This window comes from Neopelma chrysocephalum, unplaced genomic scaffold (assembly GCF_003984885.1).
Source record: "Neopelma chrysocephalum unplaced genomic scaffold, ASM398488v2 Primary Assembly neopelma1_60, whole genome shotgun sequence".
NCBI classification, from domain to species: domain Eukaryota; kingdom Metazoa; phylum Chordata; class Aves; order Passeriformes; family Pipridae; genus Neopelma; species Neopelma chrysocephalum.
Genome location: NW_020897715.1, coordinates 1305451 through 1326518, shown reverse-complemented (window position 1 = coordinate 1326518; position 21068 = coordinate 1305451). Strand labels below are relative to the sequence as shown.

Genomic DNA, 21068 nt, shown 5'->3' with positions numbered 1-21068 from the left:
GCCCCGCCCACGCGGGAGAGCCCAAGTGCTGCGGGCGGGGGGAGCGCGGCCGCCCCGCGCCGCCGTGCCCGCCCGGAAGGTCTGCAAAGCCGGATCCCCTCGCTGCTCCCGCCTCGCCGCCCTGCTCCGCCCGCTTCGGGGCGATCTCGGCCCCCGAGGGGCGGCGGGGCGCGGCCGCGGGTTCCGCGGGCCTCCCCCCGCGCCGCCGGGGCCGTGGTGGCGGCCGGAAGCGGCGGGCGGTGCCCGGCGCCCGGAGCGGCGGCGGCGGCGGCGCGGGCGGACAAAGCGGAGCGTGGCCGGGGCCGGGGCGGTGAGCGGGCACGGAGCCGGGGGTCGGGAGAGGGGTAGGATTGGGAGTAGGGCCCGGGACAGGGGATAGGGTACAGGGTACAGCGTACAGCCGGGGCTGGCGGTGACGGGGCGGGCAGCGATGGTGGAGCTGATGGTGGAACTGCGTGGGAGCGGGACGGGACGGGACGGGGCAGTCCCCGGGGGAAGGGAGGGAGAAGTCTCGGTCCGTGCCGTGCGGCCTGACCTCAGTTTGTCCGAAGGGAAAACTTTCCCGGGACGCTCCCGCCCTCGCTCCGCCCGGGGGGTCTGGCGGGGGCTGATCCCGGGGGGAGCTCCCGGGATAACGATGCCGTCCCTTGCCGCCCCCTCCGCAGGGCACTATGAACGAGGAGCAGTTCGTGAGCATCGACCTGGACGATGACAACGTGTGCAGTGTGTGCAAGCTGGGCACCGAGAAGGAGACGCTCTCCTTCTGCCACGTCTGCTTCGAGCTCAACATCGAAGGTGAGGAGTCAAAGGGGGTCCCCCCTGTGCCATTCCCGGCCACCGCGCCCGGCGCGGGGCTGAGCGCCGGCAGAGCTCGGCTGAAAGCTCTCATCGAGTCTTAGCTCTGAAAACGCGTACCTGTAGAAAGTTTTCCTGCTGGCCGAACTAGTTTGTTTTGTCGCTCATCTCCTCTAAAGGTGGGTGCCCTGCCTGCTCTCTGACGCCTGCTCCTCCTGATGTGGAGATGAGCACCCCTTCCCTGAGCCTCTGAAATGCCCTGGTGTTAATGTCATCATCTGGTATTAGATCTCAGATGTTAAATTTCCGACCTTTATTCAGGGGGGTCGTTCAGTAGTTAGAGGGTGTCTATGTATAAAACTAGCTTAAGCCACAAATTTTAAAGCGTAATAGTTTGGGTGTTTTTGGAAGCAGATCAGTGTTTCACTTTCATTAGAAGTACTCAAAGTATTATTTCCTTTTGCTTTCGTAAGATGTGTAATATGATAGAACTGGGTTCGTTGTCAAACTTCTTGAAGTCTGCAAATTGTAAAGTAGGAATTTTGTCCGTGTTTTAAATGACTGATCGTGTAAAACCATTTTGGTTTTAGATTAGTATTTTTAGAATTTGAAACCTTGTTTTGCTAAAGAATTTACCCATTTTGTTGCTCTTCATGCATGAATGAACAGTAGATTACCTATTTCCCTTTTTTTAAGTCAAATAAAAATTTGTGGGTTATTTGCTTGACTTTGGGGCAACAAAGTAATTTGTTCCAGTTACATAGAGTGGTCTTTGCCAATCGTATGTGGATGTGACTACCTAAAGTGATTTATGTGGGTGTGAGAATATGAAGATCTCACCAGTGTTATGTGATTAGTCCCATTTCTTCATGGCAGTAGATTTTTGTTGCTAGAAGAGGCAGTGCATTTTAACCTGAACAATACTTTGGTACTTCAGTAATAATTGGAATGCTTTCTGTTTTTGTTTAGAAGAGACATGCTTGTGTATTTGCAAGCTTTCTGTGAAAACTCAAGAGCAGCTGTCCTAACCTAACACAACCTGTCAGTCTGAGTTTTCTTACTGCTTTAAAATGTTAGGTTTAGAGTGCTCAATATGGAGTGAAGATGTTTCTCTCTGTAGGCTTTAAAAACATATTGACACAATGAGAATTAGGTACTTCCACTACATTCTGAAGCTTTGAAAAGTGTTGAAAGAGATAAAACAGAACACATTAAAAAAATTGCTGGATGGTTCCTGTGCTCTGTTGTTTGAGATAAGCTGTGGATTTGTTGAAGTTACTTATTATGACTGTGACTTCACAAAATTATCATGTGTTTTAGGAGGAACAGCTCTTTTTTTCCCCCTCTAAATAGCCTTGAAATAGGAAAGAATTAATCTGTGCAGCAGACTACTTTACATAATCTTCTACATGTTCAGTTAATTTTGAAAAGACACTACTTGAACAGAATAGTGATGAAAGCTCCCCTGAAATTACATGGACCACTATATTCTTAATCTTTTATTTTGGATAGTGAAAGAAAAGTATACATATTTTTGATCATTGTGACATCAAAATACCTCAATTTCTGATAATCTGTCTCCTGTGTGCCACTTTAAAATGATGTACTGTCACTGCTTATAGGGACAGGAGGGTTAAAGGTGACAGAGGCTGTGTCAGTGACTTTATAAAGAATCATTGTGAGACTTTTTAGCTGAACTACTGCACAAGCCCGCTCTTTTACCATACCTGCGGTCACATGTTCCTACTTTTGACATATCTCTGCATTCCTTTGTTTTCTTGTGACAAAGGGTGATTTTGATACATCTAAAGTAACAGTCTTTTGGCAGCCCTGGGTACAGCATGAAATGGATAATTCACTAATGCAGAATGCTATGCTGGATGTTTTCATAGTGACCTCCTGCTTATGTTTTAATGAAGTTCAGATGCATTATAACGTAGCTCCCGTTGAACAGAATCATCTGTATGTTGCGTCAGCTCTGTAGATGTGTTATCCCACACTTACAAATGTCATTGTCACTAATAGCTTGCCTTTTTATTTAACATCATGTTTAAAAATGTAAGCCATTAAAACCTGTACATGTATAGTTAAGTAACACAGGAAGCAAAATAGGCTATTCTAAAAAGATATTCATGCAGCAGCTAGGACAGGCTTGCTCATTTTTGGTGTGGATGTCCATGTGGAACTGCTCCCTCAGAGAAGCAGGAAATAGCTGCTGTTCCAGAGCAGGCAGGCTATTAGTCACAGCTCAGCATCTTGCAGGATGCTTGAGCACTCCCACTGTTTGCAGCACCCTGTTAACTTCCATGTGTTAAGTGCTGTCTGATTTAATGGGAATGTGTAGCACCTCTTCCATCTTCCCTGACCACGCAGTCAGGACTAGGAGGTGGGTCAGGATAGGAGGGAGCACTAGAGGTGTGTAATGCAAGGGCAAGCAGTGGGCTTAAGTAGTTAGGTTTCCAGTTGGACTCAATGATCCTAAAGGTCTTTTCCAACCTAAATAATTCTGATTCATGAGTCTGTGTACAAAGGTTTCCCAATTTCCTTTTTTAGAAGGGCGTCATATTCTAGTGCTTTAGCAAAAGTGATGAGAACAATTCTGTTTCCTTTCATGGCAGCATCTCATTGCTTAAAGCTGGATACAGCAAATCCATGTGCTCAGAACTGATCCAGCCCGGGGCTTAACCAGCTGAACCCCCTCTGAAGCGGTCTTTCACAAATTTATATGAACAAAACACTACAAAAATGTAATTTACTTAGCTGCACTTAATTACAGTGTCGTTTAGTGCTGGTGGGTCTTTGTGTCTTCTGGCATCTGTAGGTTCAACAGCTGTGCAGGTTTGCTTGTGTCTCAGTGGTGATGTTGATTGTCTTGGGTCAGTAAGAGGAGTAATTAGAAGTGAGTGACTGGGAGACCATCTCCATCTGTAATAATGACTCAAGAGACTTCTTCCTGTGTCAGTGTTGTGACATGGCTCAGCCTTTACCTTCCTGACTTTGGGGTGTTCATTTGTAACCTTTATTGTGTTTATTAGCTTTGTAATGAGACATAACTGGGGGGAAAAAATCAAATTGCTCTTCTAGTCCTTTATAGAGAATACTGCTGTACAGGAAGCCTAATCTGTGATCTGTCTTAATTGAGTAACTGCTGAGTTACTGAATGAGCAAGTCAGTTACTGTGTCATAAAACCTTTATATTTTTTATCAGATATCAGGTCTTCATCATGAGTTTTTTAGTATTAGATTTTTAGTCTTTTACTGAATTAAAATGATAGCTTAGCCTAAACTGTGATTATACTTCCTACTAAGTTCAGGTAATTCACAGAAACTGCTGGTTTGAGAGCAATTTGGAGATAAGCTGTGGTGTCTGTCCCAGAATTTATTCAGGAGGGATGTATAAGGATTATAGGATCTGTTTCTCTAAAGCTGATGGAAAGAGTGGTAGCAAAGGGAGAAGAAAAGGGAACATGAGCATATATATAAATAATGGCCAGTCTTCGCGAGCGAAGATTTGGGGAAAGGTCTTTTACCTTTCCAGCCTGCGCAATGGATTTTTTAGGTGAGACACAGCCTGCGCTGAACTGAGCCCACCCTTTAATCCTAAGGTTCATCTGCTGGGGCCAAGCAAGCTTGGACAATGGCAGTGAGGTCCTCAGGACGTAGGTTTGTTTAGAGTGACCTTCTCATAGATGGATGGCCTCACAGGGCTAACGGGCTCCATCTGCCCGGGGGAGTGGCTGGGATCCGAACCTGGGTCGCAGAGGTGAGAGTCCTGCATGCTAACCACTAGGCCCCCAATAACTAAAGCCAAGATGCAGATTTAAACTTTCCTCTTTTATATGTCATCAACCTTCCTTGAACAAGGAAAGAGCAACATTCTCAGGAGAGTTTAGGAGTGCTGATTTTCAGTCTAAAAGAGGTGGGGGAAATGTTTTCTCTGGAAAGGACAGTATTTTTAACCTGTTGCACTGGCTCATCCAGCTCACTGAGTTTGAGGATTCATGCTCAGGGGAGCTGAGTGGACTAAGCCACACATAAATACTTCTATTGCCAAAGTAGCTTTTGTGTCTGGAGGATCACTGTCAGGTGATTTAACACAGTAGAATACTAATGTGCTTCTTAACGTTTAAAATATGCAAAATACTTACGTGTTAAATTCTGAACATTTTGAGAAGTGGAGCTGATTCTGTATGGTGTCTTTAAATTTCTAGGGGTGCTTAGAATATCCTGGTGGTGTGGATCTGCTGGAGTTTGAGGTTGGCTTTTGCTTGCCTTGTGCAGGTGAAGTGAACACCAGAGATTGTGTATTGCTTGTTTTTCCAAGTAGGTGTAGTAATACAGTAGTGATCAGTGGATTGAAACAGGAAATGTTTTGAATTCATTTGTAACTAGTTTGCATAAGCCAGGAAATCATGTGTTGTGTGTTAGCTGGGACAAAGTTCTTCATTTTAATTTCATTAGAATTTGAGAAAATTATTAACTGAACTCTGGTAGCAGAGATAGAATACTAACAACAGATCTGCAGTTGTACCTGGAGAGTAGGGGGGAAATACATGGACACTCAAAAATATATGCATGTGTATGTACAAGAACTGTCTGTAAATGGATATATCAACAAAGCAAAATCCTCTGCTTCACTATGGTGTCCCTACAAGCTGCTATGAAACTCCAGTTGTAGGGTTTCCAATTTTCCAAGGGGGTTGATCTTTAAGGTCCCTTTCAACCCAAACCATTCCATGATTCTACGTGACCGTCTGTCCTGTGTCTCACGGCGCACACAGAGGCAGAGGTTGTGCTGCCTGTGGTGCTGCTTAGAGGTGTTTGGGTTTTTGTCATAATATATCTGTCTAAACTGGGTTTATGCTGGTATTTCTTAATGCAGAATTATTTAAAAATCCGAGTTTCCTCACAGTCAAGGGCTGTAACGGAGACAGACTGTAATAGAAGTGGAAAACATGATTGGTTTAGGTGGTTTTCACTCTTTTGCTTATCTGGTGCTGCTAACTACAGTAACATCTTGGGGAATGCTGGCTGACAGGCAAACTGGCTTGCTTCCATTTCTGTTTAGAGTTGAACAGCTATAGCAAATGACAGTTCCTGTCACAGGTCTTGTAATATAACATGTAGTGTTAGTACTGGGCGTCTATTCCCCTGGTTTATGTTGATGCAGTCACATTTCCATGGTCCTTTAAAGTTCTGATAGACTCAGCATTTGAGGCAAATTCAGCATCAGGTTGGTGTATCCCAGTCTCCAGGCTGAGCCAGAGATGTTATAAACAAATCTGTCTTATCACATGGCTTTTTTTTTTTTTGAGATCTATAAAATCTTGTGTAATATCCTCATTCTGTGTTCTCTGTGTTCATCTGAAAAAAAAGAAAGGGTTAGGAGGAGGGAGCTTAGTTGTTAAGAGCTGTAAGCACTCAAATTTCAGTTTTTTCCTCTTTACACCCTACAGAAGAATATCTTGCTGAAATAACATGGATTGTAAGGTGTAGTTGAAAGAATTGGGAAATGCTGTTTTCATTTCTGTTCCAGAATATTACACATCCTTATTTTTTCAGTGTAAATGAAATGATAACCAGTAAAGTAGATTATCCTGGCAATAAAACATGAAAAATTCCAGCGCTGTCCTTTAGACTAGACAGATGAGAACTTGTTTCAAGGTAGTGTTTGCAGCCCAGGGATATGACTCATTTCTACAAACTTGAATGGACATGTGAAACTAGCTACAGTTTCCAGTAAAGCTCTTAACTATGAATTCAAGTCCAAACATGGTTGGAGATGCTATTCTTAGTCTTTCAAGTGCTGTGCAAGTACCACTGAGTAATGTGGAGCTGTGTGGCTAGTTCTAAAAGTACATTTTTGCGTTTTTTATGTGTAAATCTGGGAGGTTTGTCCATGCAAACAAGATAATTGAGCAGTTATGTTAGTTACCTGGCATCATCCAGAATACAGAAATACTGGCTCATGATTACACTCTTTTCTAGGTCAGTTTGACTGATTTTTCTTACAAAGCATGGGACAGCTTTAACATGTTCTGTAGTTAGAATGTATTGTTTTATCTAATATGGAAGAAAACTTTCTTCTTAGATAGCAAAGTAGTTTATAAGGAACATGATTTTTGAAAACACGTTTAGAGGGCCAACTGGATCTCTGTTTTGTCGTATATAGTATGTCTTTGCTATGTGCTAAAATACAAATGAGCTGATAGAAAAGAAGTGGGAGATTTGTGTGCACACTTGATGTATGAAATGTACTGGCTTTATCATATGAGAGCAAGGAGAGAACTGTAATTTACCAACGAGATAATATCTAGTCTTTATGAGGTGTCTGGCTTTGGAAGTTAATGAATGGCATTGGCATTTGCCTTCTAGCCAGTCTAATAAGTCATAAGATTTAACTCTCAAATGAAATTGTGTATATACACTTAAAAATAGCAGTTGGCTTTAAGTCTTGTCAGGCAGATGTATTGGAGATATGTCTCTAATGATGCTGTTTTTCAGTGTTGGCAGAACTGTACAACTGAAGGGTATCAGTTTTCCCCACTCCTTGTCATTTAGATGTGTGGATGACTTGCTGTCTTAGGTCATCATGGGCTGCTTTTTGTTTAATGTATCTTGAACAGGTCTTGGAATCTACTTTTCTAAGAACCCCCCTCTTTCATCACTCTTGCTGAGCAGCCTAATATGCAGCAGTGGCTTAAGATAGACAAACATGAACATTTAATGTCTTCTGCAGCAGACAGTGAAATGCTTCATGTCTCAGCCCTGCACGCAAGGTAAACCAAACTTGAGCTCATCTGATTTTTGTGTTCCTGGTGGAGGCTAGCAGATGTTCAGGAGCTGTTCCACGAGCTGGCTGAACATCCCTGTTTACAGAGGGACGCTGAGGTGGACAGCTGAGGGGAGCAGCAGCTGCAGCATTTCACAACATGTAGTGAAAGCTGGGGCTCAAATCGGGCAGCCACAGACAAGCACTTCACAAGGGCTCTTCCCTACTTATGGGATTAAAGGCAAAAAGCATCAGTGTCTGTCACAAATCTTTCTGGAGTTAACTGTTTAGGATGAGGAGAATTGTGCCTGAGAAGCATTTCTTCACTGGCTATGAGGGCAAGTCTCCACAAGTAGCTAAAGCTGTAGGCGTATCTTTTCTAAGTGTTCTGACTTAAACAGGTAATTTCCCCCGTGTTGCTGGTGCTGTACAAAGCTGTGTTATGAAGTGCAGCCACTCCCCTTTGTCTGTCCTTAATAACCACATGTACTTTACACATTTATGGAGCTGTGTGTGTAGTGGGCACCAGCGTTATACTGAGAAGGCAGCTTTGCTCTTCCTTTCTCTGTGGTCAGGTGTAAATTTTACCCATAAAGTATTTATAAATTCTTTAAAGGGGCTGCAATTAATTAATGTTGTAGTACAAACTTATAATTGACTATTCATGTGTCTAGAAGTGTTCTTTTTAATTTTAGTTCACTCCATCTTAAATTCAGGGGGTTTTTTTCTGCTTCAGCTGCTCAAGCTAAGGTTATTCACCATTGCAAAAACAATTAGTTTCCAGCATTACATTAGAAATTGCTAAGAAGGGAATGCAGGCCTTCTTTAATGTTATTTCCACTGATGGAGCTGAAAGACCAAATGAGAAGGTTTTTTTTTAAAAAGAGAATAGCAAACAAATGAAAAAAACCCCAGTGTTGTAGATAAACAAGCACGCTAATGACCACTGATTTATTTTTTCTATGAAAACATTTGTGTAGGGATGTGAAGTAATCTTGGTATTCAAGAACAGTCGTTTTGAATTGGACTTGATTATTATTATAATCTCCAAATAAGATGACTGTTCTAGCCAGCTTTATATAAATGTGAGCAAACATTTCAGTTTAGCTCTGTATCTTTATCATGAAGAACAGTTATACAGGGTTCTTAGTGAATCAGTTGCATAGGCAGAAAGAAAGCCTTTGTACATTTCTTCCCCTCAAAAAAAAGAAAATCCAAAACCCAAAAAATTTTAATATGATGGAAACTCATTTACTTTCAAGTACAAATGCTTCAAAGCAGGGTAGAAGTTCTTGAGATGTGTTTACACAGCTGATTATATGGTAAATATTCTCCCTGCTCTCTGCTACTTTACAGTTATGAATAACTAGAACTTACAAAAATGTGTACTAAATTGCCTGATTGCTAGTCATTCATTTACAAAATTGCTTCACAGGAGCAGATTAGGACACATGTTGACTTTCTACCTTGCAAAGCTTAGAAATTGAAATTGTCAATTTTATTTTTTTTGTCTAAATATTAGGTAGTTAAATAGGAAGTGCTGTTCTAGAAGTCAACATACAAAAATATTGCTGAGTGAAGTGATATGTTCTTATTTCATCTAGGACAAACGGGCTACTAGAATCAGAAGCAAATAATGGATAGTAAGCACTTATATTGTTTTTTGATTTGTCTGGAGGTTTGGCATCAGCCTGTGAATCTTGTTCATTTGAGGAGTGATATCTGGCATGAGCTTGTTTCCTAATAGCATTTGCTGTCTTAGGTTAGTTAGATATGGTCTTCTAGATGTTAGTGAATTTTGCTGGATTTTTTTTTTTCCCCCTGTAGAGTAAACTTTTCTACTCTGGATGGTTGGGGGCTTTTTGTTGCTTTTTGAGTGTTGGATTTTTTTTTTCCTTCTCTGAAAAAATAAGTATGAAGGGTAGGACATACTTGGACGTAGTCTGCAATCCTGCTCTTGGAAAGTAAGACAAGGAGGAAATGTAGACATATCTGTAAATATGGGGGGGGGAATGCTATTAGTTGTATGATTGTGGACTTGAAGAACGAGACAAAAAATAAGAAAGTTTGAGGTGGATATTGGCAAACAGGAATGTTGAGATGGAGCTGAAACCCTCTGAAAGTGCCTGGAACTGACAGTAGCTGTTTATCAAAATTATAGTATTGCTTCTTGTATTGTACCAGAATTCTTACTATGCTTTATTCATCTCTCTGTGTATAGTGTTGAATAAAGTAATGAGTGTTCTAAAACTGCGTTGTCTTTATAAATCACTTGATCCACACCACTTTACCAGCTGGAGGCTTTTTCTGCAGCTGTGATGAAGGGAAAGATATGAAGTAATCTTGAGTGGAGTATGAAATCTTACCAAAAAGAAATGGACATCTTTTCTGCCTCATAAAGCTGATGGTATTGCCCACAACAGAAGGATTTGTCTCGAAGGATCATACCCTTACTTGCTTTGATACTGGTACATGATTGCTGTTTGTGCTGGCACAGCAGCTGCTCTCAATGCTCAGCTCTTCCAGAAGGTTATGGCTGATGTTATTTGTGTTCTCTGGGTAGGAAAGCACTAATTGTCACCTTAGGACAAAGGAGAGATTGACTGTTGTTTTGAGGGGGGGGTTTGTGTGTGTTTGTTACAATAGAAATCCAAACCAGTTATGTGAAAGCTGACGCAGATCTGTTAACAATTCTCTACAAAAGTGGTTTGGTTTTGCACATTTTCAGTTCCTTACTGTATTGAAGAGTATTTAGATAAGACCCTTCTGGGGTTTTTTCAGTGGAATAACAGAAGGGGAAGGGCATAAATTCTGGTCAGAAGGGTTGTGTGTGTGTTCTTGTATACTGGAAGTGTTTTGCAATAACTTTCTCTGTGTTCAGAAATAGGGACATTATGGCCAATATGTGGCATATAAATGCAAAGATTAGACTCTTGAAGTATCGTGTTCTTTTTCTTCTGTAATAATTGCTAATCTCAGGCACTCAGTATTACTAAGTTCTGATAATATAGATTTCTTTGAGCAGCATGCCTCTGGAATGGGAAAGTTAGCCATGTTCAGAACTCTTAAAAGATAAATTTGTCAGAAGGAAAGACTTGAGTAACCTTGAGCTTATGACTTGGACATAAAATTCAGATGGGGCTTCATAAAGTCATTCTGCACTTGTTCTTTGTGTAACAAATGGTGTGTTGGCTGTTCTGTGTGGTTTCACCCTCTGGTCCTATTGAACGTGTTAGCATTTATTCTCATTGAAATAATGAAGCAGCCTCAAAGGAATTTCTGGGTTTTAAGTGATACTGCAGTATATTGTCATTTGTTATGCAGGTGTTTCTTTCGTGATTGCCCCAGAAGTAATGGTGTGTATGCATATGGATATGTGGCCTGACCTGCTTCCTCAAGTGTGCCAGGCTGAGCTCCTGACTGTGAGAGCCTAGGCCTCTGGAACCAGCTCTAGAACCACTTCATTAAACTTTTAATTATTTTTTTTGTCCTGTTTTTAATAGAAACGGGGCAGTGGTCCTTTCCCTAATTTTGAGAAAGGAGGGGGTGCAGGAGAAAATAAGGAAGTAAAAACTTGGTGGGTACGTTTGACTTTTGAGCTGGGAGAAAGGTGGTTTCCTGAGAACAGACCAGATGTTGGTACCCCTTGGCAGCTGTGAACTAGAAACAAGTTGTGCAGAACTGCCTTTGGCCATGATTTACTAACTGTGCTGTCTGCAGTTCTCTTACCTTTTATTCCCCAAATCTTCAAATACTTGCTTCAGGTGGGATTACTCTGTCCTGTGATCAGAAGACATTGGGTTCATTCATTCTTATAGTCAAATGTTTGGGTGGGTTCCTGAGCATTACTGAATAGAAAGTTTGTGCAAAATGCGCTTTTCAGCCCATCTGATGTTTTTCTGTAAGTAAAAGAAAACACTATGAGCAGCAGCAGTAGTGAAGAATGTTGAAGAATCACTCGGGTAAAGCAAATAACATTGAACAAATCACTCTGGGTCTGTAGGGTTTGCAGTGTCCTGAATATATTTGCCTTATAACTTCTCCTGACAGTGTTTGCTCTCCCCTGATGTCTTAAAGATTTAATGTTTCCATCATGCTACTTGGGTTAAGCAGACGGACTCTATTTAAATAGTGCTGATAAGTCATGAAAACAAATTACTTGTCTTTCCTTGTTTTCACTAGAAATGTTTATTTGGGGTTTTTTAAGCCTCTGTAAATATAGAGAGGGAAGATAGCATTGAGAGTAGGCAGTAGATCATGTAGAGCTTGAGAAAAGTTAGTGAATGTCTGTTTGCTGAAAGAGGTTGAAGACTATTTTGAGGTACAAAGTGAGAATCTTGACTGTGCCTGGTGAAGGCATCCTCTGTCTCTATGCTTTGCTTCAGAACTTCCTCCTCTAAAAGGTGCCTCCGGTTAATATGTGGGTTTTTTTCTTCTAATAGTTATCTCATGAACTGAAGGAACATCTGTTTTCGTGACCTTTTTTACCCCTGCTACCAAGAACAAAATAAATTCCACTGCTGTTCTCTTTCATTTTCCACTCTTTAGACATTTTGCCCCGTAAATTGTGTATGCTCTTAGAAACTCAACCGGAACAATAATGGACTTGAGTTTCAGAGCTGCCCAAGCAGTGGAAAATCAGCAATTTGTAATGGCTGATCCCAGTGCTTGGATTTGTTTTCATTAGTTCTATGTTAAGAATTTTACCTTTGTAGCTTAGTTTTGAGAGTAATTTGGGATTTTGTGCCATTTGATAACTTTAAAAAGCAGTGTATCATTTGTTAGTCATTTGGGATCAGAGGCTTAAAAGTTTACCTTGAGAATTTCAGAGGGTAAGTCAGATATAACTGAGAATTTTAACAAGCAGCTTTCTGTTAATTGCTCATTAGTGTCTCGGTTATCACCTTTTGTTACCTGTTACATTTCATGATTTTTAATTTAATAGTTTTTATGTGCTGAAAGGTAAAATGGCTGCAGCTTAGTTGATGTTGCCTAATTTCAAAGATCAAATTACATTATCATATTTTGGTTTAAATACTCTGGCATTGAACAGTTTCAAGCAGTGGTTCACATGTATATTATTGTTATTTGCAATGAAGTCCTTGTTTGACAGAATTGGTTTTCATTATATTGGGAACCTCCCAAGTAACATACTGGGTATTGGGATAAATGTCAAACTGCTCAATACTGTGGGCATGGATTCTGAATCTACTGTGTAGGTGAATCTGAAGAAAAACAAATATCCACTGAAGTTGCAGAAAGTAATTTTGTACTGGGATACTATTAACTTTCTGAAATAGTTATTTCTCATACCATCTGTGTTCACTCACCAACTGTACATCTTCACAGATTGTGTTCCTTTTTAAAAGTGTCAATCATTATCAGTTACTTCGAGGTTTAAGTTACCTGCTGTAGCTATTTGAATAGTCCTTGAAGGAGGACAAGCAAAGAGGAGAATAAACATCCATCTTAGATGATGTGGTTTAACCCCAGCCAGCAAAGCAGCCTCACGCAGCTGCTCACTCACTTCCTCCCCCCCTGGTGCGATGGGGGAGAGAATCTCAACTCGTGGGTTGAGGTAAAGACAGTTTCATAGGGAAAGCAAAAGCTGCTCACACAAGCAAAGCAGAAATAGAAATTCATTCACTGCTTCCCATGGGCAGGCAGGATGGTTCAGCCATCCCCAGGAGAGCAGGGCCCCATCGCGCGTGACGGTGACTTGGGAAGACAAATGCCATCACTCCAAACAGTCCTCCCTTCGTCCTCTTTCCCCCTGCTTTATATGCTGAGCATGACACCATATGGTGTAGATTGTCCCTTGGGTCAGTTGGGATCAGCTGTCCCAGCTGTGTCCCTTCCCAACTCCTTGTGCACCCCCATCCCACTCAGGGTGATGTGAGAGGCAAAAAGGGCCTTGACTCTGTAAGCCCTGCTCAGCAATAATGAAAACATTGTTTTCAGCAGAAATCCAAAGCACAGCCCCATAGTAGACTGTGATGAAAATTAACTCTATCCCAGCCCAAACCAGCACACGTGAAATGAATTTCAGGACAGTTTAACATTGGCAAGTGTCGACAGTAGTAGAACTTGCTTCTCTAGCAAGGCTGCAGGCTTGTACCAGTGCAGAATAATAAACTGTGACTGAAATCTGAATTATGTTTGGCCACTTGGATGGAGACAAGCCTGCACCCTGCAGTATTATTTGAGCAGATGGCTCATAACGTTATGCACAGAAGATGGGAGCATGTATGAGTGTTGTCAAAATGCTCTTCGGTATCATTCTGTAGAACTTGCTGATACACAGTTGGGTTTATTCTGCTTCTACAGTTTCTACACTTGTGGGCAGGGGTGATGCAATGTGAGTTAGCAGTTTGCTTCATCTGTGTTACCACCCAAGAGACACATGCTGAAGTCCTGCACTGGAGATCGTGGTGTGCAAAACACTTTATGTGCCGAGGACTCGAGGCTGAGTGGAACTTCAAAAATTTTAAACTATGAGATAACCTTATTTGCTTCAGTGATAAGACTGTTAGTAGGGAAGCATCACTTAAGTTTTTGTTTTCTTGGTTGCTTGTGAGTAAAGATTTTAAAAAGTCAGCTGAGTACACAGTATTTTGTTGTGTCTTTACAGGAGTACCAAAGTCGGATCTTCTGCATACAAGATCTTTAAGGGGGCACAGAGACTGCTTTGAAAAATTCCACTTAATAGCAAATCAGGACTGTCCACGGTCAAAGCTCTCTAAAAGTCCATATGCAGAAGTAAAAAATATCTTGAGCAAAAAGATTAACTGGATCATACAGTATGCACAAAACAAGGATATAGACTCTGATTCTGAAAGCTCAAAAACCTCCCAACACCAGCTTTTTAGCTTCAGACATCAGACTGATAGAAAATTACTGCCACAGTTTGACTCCCCAGTACCTAGATACTCTGCAAAATGGATAGATGGGAAATCTGGAGGCATCTCAAGCTGCTCACAAACTCTTCTGGAACAAAGAGAATCCCCTGATTTCAGACTCGGTGCTACCTTCTGCTGCAGCAGTGTTTTGTGGTCTAAACACAACCAAGTCCAGAAAACTGAAAAAGCTGAAGGTGATTCACTTGCCAGTGTTCGTAGGAGGCATCCTCAATACAGCAAGGAAGAACGTGAGTATTTATCTATTTACACCCAGCCTAGCAAGCAAGGGCATTCTTTGTGACCACTTGATGTCCCCACGGGGCATTGATTCTCATCTTGAAATCCAGGAGGGAAAATCTGTGAAGAAAAAGGCTATATGGCTAAGCAAATAGTGTGGAGGCTTTGGTTGGTGTTTTAATTTTCCTCTTGGCTCTTCCTGTCATGCAGGACATGTCTAATTTATGCAAAAATAAAAAAAAGTCACTTCAGTATGTCATTCCTGGGAGTTGCACAGCCCTGCCTGTGGAGGTTACTCAGCTCCTATAAATCTCTCTCTTATTAAACCTGTGGTGCCCTAAGATACATTTCAGACAGAACTGCCCTAAGCAACAGGGAAATTAGAGATCAGGTAGCAGAGCAAACCTGTGAAACAACATAAAAAGTGAAACACATTCTTAATAATAGCAGAGTTTCCTTGTGCATTTTACTGGAATTTTTTTTCTTCTATTTATTGAGCACAAGAAAATGGGAAAGCCCTCATGCCACCATGTCTTGTTAAGGGCTGTAGCAGTAGACCTGACTGTGGTGATATTGAAAATAACAGAAAATAAGTTTTCCTGTTAGTTAAGAAGATGATCACTAGAAGAAATGAGCCAAATGGGAAAATTTGGATATTCTAGTGTTTCTGGAATCAGCCTGCATGAAATGTGTTAGGACTAGAATCCTACACATATCTGCAGTTACCATCCTTATTTTAGAACAGTATTTGGTCCTAAACTGGAGTGCATCCAGTAGATGAGGAAAGTAATTGAGAGGGTTTCTGAATTTCAAAAGACCCGAGAAAGAAAACAAAAACACTAGTAAAATATTCTGTTGAAAAACAAGATAATAGTGGAATTTGGAATGTCATAAGACAGAGTGAGAACACATACTGTAAAAAGTTGGAATCAGCTTCTTTAGGCTCCCATCTTTTTAACAAACTGACAAATCTGTCCTTGCAAAGTTGAGTCATTTCTCATTCTTTATAAAAGGAACTTACTTAACTGCTGTATGGTGTGTCATGTTGCATTTGTAGTGAATGAATAACCTTAAAGTCATAAATCAAAGCAGATACACTGGGCTGTTTGACCACCTGTCCACTGGAGTCATAAATTGGGATTGCATAAATCAGGACAGCAGTTAACAGAGGAATTATGAAAGCTTGACCTGGTTTATGGGGTTGTCTGACTGAAGTTAGTGACTTGGAATTTATCTCTCCGATTTTTGATTTCGGGACAGGGGGATATAAAGCTGCTTTGAGCACAGTAACAGGGTTTTTTTCTTCTGTTATGACTGCGTAATGCACTTTGCCTTCAAAAGAGGTTCATTTGGAGACTCTATGATGATATAAAATTTATATGTTAAGGGGAAACTTAGCCATACTGCCAGAATGAGGTACCTTCTTATTGCAGTACTTCCACTATAATGACGTACTTGTCTACTTAAAAAAATAAAAGAAGAATGTAATTGTAAATAGCTTGTCCAGTATTTCTTAGATTTGCCTGAGCTATGGCTAGAATAATGTTTTATTTAAATTCAGTGTTCTGTTCCTTTTCCCTTTCCCTTATATGTCAGAATAATGTGACATGAAACAGTCCTGTCCCAAAACACACACATAAAATGTGTGAACTAGTCTGTCTGCTAGCTGATAAAGTGTTGATGAAAATAATGAAGAAATGGGAAGTAACATCCTACCACTGGGTGTAAAAAGGGGAGAAAAATATTGAAATTTTTAGCTGTCAATTAGTATAGTAAATTCTGTCAGGGTTTTCATGGAGTTTAAAGGGTGGTAGGATGTGAGAAAAGACTTTTCAGTTGCATTGATAGCTGAAGGACCACCACTGTACCTGGCTGATGGAGGAGAAAAGGGAATCTGTTACCCTCTGAACTGGGATTATGTCTTGAGTACCAAGTAGGCTGTTCTATTGCCAGCTTCTTTGGTTTGGCAGTACTGTCAGCAAGTTAACAGCCCACAGCTGCAAGCTGTGAGAAAGTTTGAAAAAGAAGGCTTAGGATAATCAAATAATCCTGTGGGTAGGTAAAACCCATCTTTTTCAGAACTTTAAGCTTTAAATTTGCCACATAGAAACCTTTTGCACTGGGAAATCTCTGGGGAAAAAAAAAAAGCTGCAGTATAGGTTTTTCTCAAGTACGCTGTGAGAGCTTTGCTAAGCTGCAGCAGAAACAGCTCAGCTGAAGTATAAAACCAGTATTTTAAAATTACAAGGTCTTAAAGCCTGTTTGAGTGCCCTGTAAACCCCTGTGGTGTTCAGGATTGTTGCTTTCCACTGTGCTGCCAGGGCATCTCAGCAGCAGGCATGGCACCACGTGTGCCCACCACTGCAGGGTTGAGGGAGTTCTAGGAAATAGGCCAGTGCTCCCCTGCTTGCTGCTGTTGATCAAGGGCAGTGTAGAATATTTTCACAGTTCCCTCCTTTGAGGCTTAGTATGTATTTTCTACGAGGATGATCAATGCGTGCAACCTGAGATGCAGAAGAGCTTTTGAATGATGCAGAGAATCTTTTAGTTCTCACCAGGGGCACAGAAGGAAACCTGTTTTTATGTGCTGATCTTGATGTCAAACCAGGATTTTTCTTCATTTGTCACTGAGGTACCTCAGTGGAAACTATATGTTATTCTTGTGTGCATAAAGCACAAAACTTGACAACTAAAACAGGTATCCGTGTGCTGAAAATTCTATCAGGGGGATGCTTCCTGCAGGCTTGCAAACATAGCAGGAGTGACCTCGGCATTGTCCACTTGCCCACAATTAAAAAGATGTGTTTGCAGGGGTTCCATCCTGTTTTGTGGTCTGAGGAAGGTGAGGAAGCGTTTAAATGTGTCAAGCAATTCTGATACTGGATCCAATTCTGGACACTACTCTTTTGAAGACTTGAATTGCCACCTTTTTGACATTGAAGAGGGGGCTTTCCTATGGATTAAATCCTTGTCTATGTCAACATTAAAAAGAGAATTTTCAGACTTTCCACAAATGACAGATAAATAATGTTACCTCTTGACTTACCTCCACACACCTGATGATTATTAGGATGCCAATAGGAGAAAATCTGAGAAAATTGGAGGCTGCTTAGAGATGCTGATATGACTCTGGTAGTTGTAATAACAGATTTTATTGTTGCAGTGACTACAATGACTCCAGGAGAGTTAAAGCAACTTAATGAAAAACTGCTCAAGCAAATCCAGGGTGAGAATTTTTCAATACTTTTTGGTTTGGGTTTGTGGTGCGTTGTAATAAAAAAAGTCTGGTTTAAAAAAAGAAATTCTGCTTGTGTTCCTATCAGTTAAGTTTTGAACCAAAGTCTTTTGTTTCACGTGGAAACGTGAAAAATAGAGATCACTAGGTGCTTTTAGTTTGTAACCTGCTTTGGTGTTGCAAACTGGCACGGTATTTTCTTTAAGATTTTGACTGGAATCGTAGAATCATTAAGGTTGGGAAAGACCCTTAAGATCATCGAGTCTAACCATTAACCCAGCACTGCCAAATCCTCCACTAAACTGTGTCCCTCAATGCCACATCCGTATCTTTTAAATACCTCCAGGGATGGTGACTCCACCACTGCCCTGGCCACCCTGTTCCAGTGCTAGACAACCTTTCCATTGAGGAATGTTTCTTAATATCCAATCTAAACTTTCCCTGGTGTAACATGAGGTTGTTTCCCCTTGTCCTGTCACTTGTTACCTGGGAGAAGAGGTTGACTCCCACCTGGCTACACCCTCCTTTCAAGTGGTTGTAGAGAGAAAAAAGGTCCCACTTGAGCCTCCTTTTCTCCAGGCTAAACACCCCCAGCTCTCTCAGCTGCTTCTCATAGGACTTGGAGCTCCAGATCCTCCCCAGCTCTGTTGCCCTTCTCTGGACGTGCCCCAGCACTTCAATGTCTTTCTTGCAGTGCGGGGCCCAAAAGTGGACACAGGATTTGAGGTGCAGCCTCACCAGTGCCCAGTACAGAGGGACTGTCACTGCCCTGGTCCTGCTGGTCACACTATTCCTGATACAGCCAGAGTCAGCTTTGGTTTGAGCTATAAACTGATCCACCTTGGCTGAGGTTGCCTCAACTGGAACTTAGTGATCCTGTTCAGTTTCCAATCCATACAAAGCTGTGCTGGAAGCAGAAAAAGCAATGTCCTTGTTCATGAGCCCACTAAAATGTTTGTGCCTCTTTTCCTAGTGTTGTTTGTCACTCCTTAACTCTGTGACAGTACAGGGACCAGGTGCATTAACCTAATGATGTTCTTGCAGATGTGTTTGAAGAGCTGACAAAGCAAGTCCAAGAAAAGGACTCTCTGGCCTCTGAGCTCAACGTGCGTCACATCGCGATCGAGCAGCTGCTCAAGAACTGCTCCAAGCTGCCGTGTCTGCAGATGGGCCGAGCGGGGATGAAATCCAATGTCCCCATATAAAGGGATGCAGCTTCTATCCCCCTGCAGAGCCCACTGTCCCTAACACCTTCGGTAACCATTAAGTACGGCTGCACAGGTATTTAGAAGCTTTTGAGCAAACTTGGGCAGCTTTCTCTTTGCATTCATAATCCTTGAGAAGTCTTATTCCACTTTGTTTTTTTAACAAAAAAGGGCAAATATTTTAGGTATTAAAATCCACTGTAATAAGGTTTATTCACACTTGGGGATTATTTTTTTTTCCCATAACTACGCATGAGCCTTGAAATGAATTCTGTGTTTTGTTTATAATAAAATTGTTTCCAGCATAGAATGAATGACCTGAAGCTTGTAAACCTGCCTCCTTCATACAGAGGAAAAAATAAAAATTTGTGTTTTGATCAGGTCTGATCATGTTACATCCAAGAGAGCTTTAAGGAGAGAACAGTATTAATGAAACTCATGTTTTCTTATTTATTATGAGCAATATTTTATTATTGAAATTTTATACTAAATAAATATCACTATTTTAGGTACTTTTCCAGATCTCTTTATAAAATGTCTGACTTACTCTGTGTAATGTTTATGCCTTGTGTATGATCGTTTATCCTTTTTCAGGTCTGTATCTTTCATGATACAATTTTAAAAAGTATTGTTTCCCAAAGAGATGAATTTCATGTGTTAAAAAAACTCTAGTGGTGTATCACTTATTTTTATCAGCTTTATAACTGAATAATTTGGTTCATGAGATGTTTTAAAAAAAAGCACAGCACTTCCTTTAAATTTAAAAAAAAATCCATACTTTGGTTTTAATGCATTGAAGTTGTTTTATATATGTGAAATTTTCAATGCTGAAAAATTACTTTGACGAAACTCAATAAATTTGTGATATTACATTGCCTTATGATTTCTTTATTAAGTTGGATCAGACTGTGATAAAATGTTTTAATTTTGAAATGCAAGTAGTAATGATACATTATAAAACAGAACAGCCTCTGCTTTTTTTAACTTCTATCAGTCTGCTATGACAGGAAATCTTACTCTTTACCAAAAATTGTGCAGAGCTGCATTTGAGTAACTGAACGTGTCTGAGTTGCACTGGAAAAGTCAGAGGGAGGGGAGGAGGGTGGAAAATACACATACACACACACACACCAAAGTTAAAATCTTTATGCTTTTAGCTCTTTAAGTGAAAACAGGTTGTAACTTACGTAGCTGAGCTGAAGGAGTGACTAGCATGAAGAAGGAGTAGGTTTGATTTTAAAATCAAGCTGAGAAGGTCAGAGTGGGTTTATGGATTGCCCTATATATAGTGATATCTGGGTGACATACGACAGGTTGTTTCTATTTATGTTTTTATGGAGGGTTTTATTGTTTTATTGGAGCTGTTCCAAACTCCCTCCAAAAGTGCATGAGGTAGGGACTTGAACTTGCCTGGGTACTTTGTGATTCAGGAGGGGAAAAAATCTGCAGCATCATTGTTTGTGTATGCACTTGGGTCTGTAAGTAAATGTGCACTAGCAAATCCCTAATTCCAGTTGTTGGAAGATGTTGCACATCTCCATGTGCAAGTCTGTCTGTGAACCTTACTGAAGCAGTGCCAAGGTCAGGGTCAGGTGAGAGAAGTACTGTTGAGAAGGACCTGGAGATCCTGGCAGACAACAAGTTGTCCATGAGCCAGCACTGTGCCCTGGGGCCCAGAGGTGCATTAGGAAGAGCATTGTCAGCAGGTCAGGGAGGTGATCGTGCCCCTCAGCTCTGGTGAGGCACATCTGTAGTGCTGGGTCTGATTCTGGGCTCCTCAGGACAAGAGACACATGGAGCTCCTGGATTGGGTCCAATGGAGGGCTATGAAGATGATTAAGGGACTGGAGCATCTCTTACAAGGGAAGGCTGAGGGAGCTGGGCCTGTTCAGCCTTGAGAAGAGATGACTGAGAGGGGACCTCAT

The 21068-nt window shown here is 41.2% G+C and overlaps 1 protein-coding gene across 3 annotated transcripts; it reads left to right on the top strand.

The window, feature by feature from the left end:
• Positions 1-265: 265 nt before the first annotated feature.
• On the top strand, positions 266-20013 carry CUNH21orf91 (chromosome unknown C21orf91 homolog). Of its 3 annotated transcripts, none has more exons than XM_027681511.1 (5): positions 266-310; positions 666-795; positions 14199-14714; positions 17867-17929; positions 18983-20013. In XM_027681511.1, exons 2-5 carry the CDS (start codon positions 672-674, stop codon positions 19141-19143), a joined length of 864 nt encoding a protein of 287 aa, XP_027537312.1. In that variant the 5' UTR covers positions 266-310; positions 666-671; the 3' UTR covers positions 19144-20013. The 3 variants fall into 3 exon arrangements, with proteins under 3 accessions (XP_027537312.1, XP_027537314.1, XP_027537313.1); XM_027681512.1 differs by lacking the exon at positions 266-310 and adding an exon at positions 324-344; XM_027681513.1 differs by lacking the exon at positions 17867-17929.
• The last annotated feature ends 1055 nt before the right edge of the window (positions 20014-21068 follow it).

Coding starts and splice junctions, on each gene's coding strand:
- CUNH21orf91 (XM_027681511.1), top strand. CDS start 672: ATGAACGAGGAGCAGTTCGTGAGCATCGACCTGGACGATGACAACGTG. Junction 796..14,198: donor CTTCGAGCTCAACATCGAAG/GTGAGGAGTCAA, acceptor GTGTCTTTACAG/GAGTACCAAAGTCGGATCTT. Junction 14,715..17,866: donor TCAATACAGCAAGGAAGAAC/GTGAGTATTTAT, acceptor TTATTGTTGCAG/TGACTACAATGACTCCAGGA.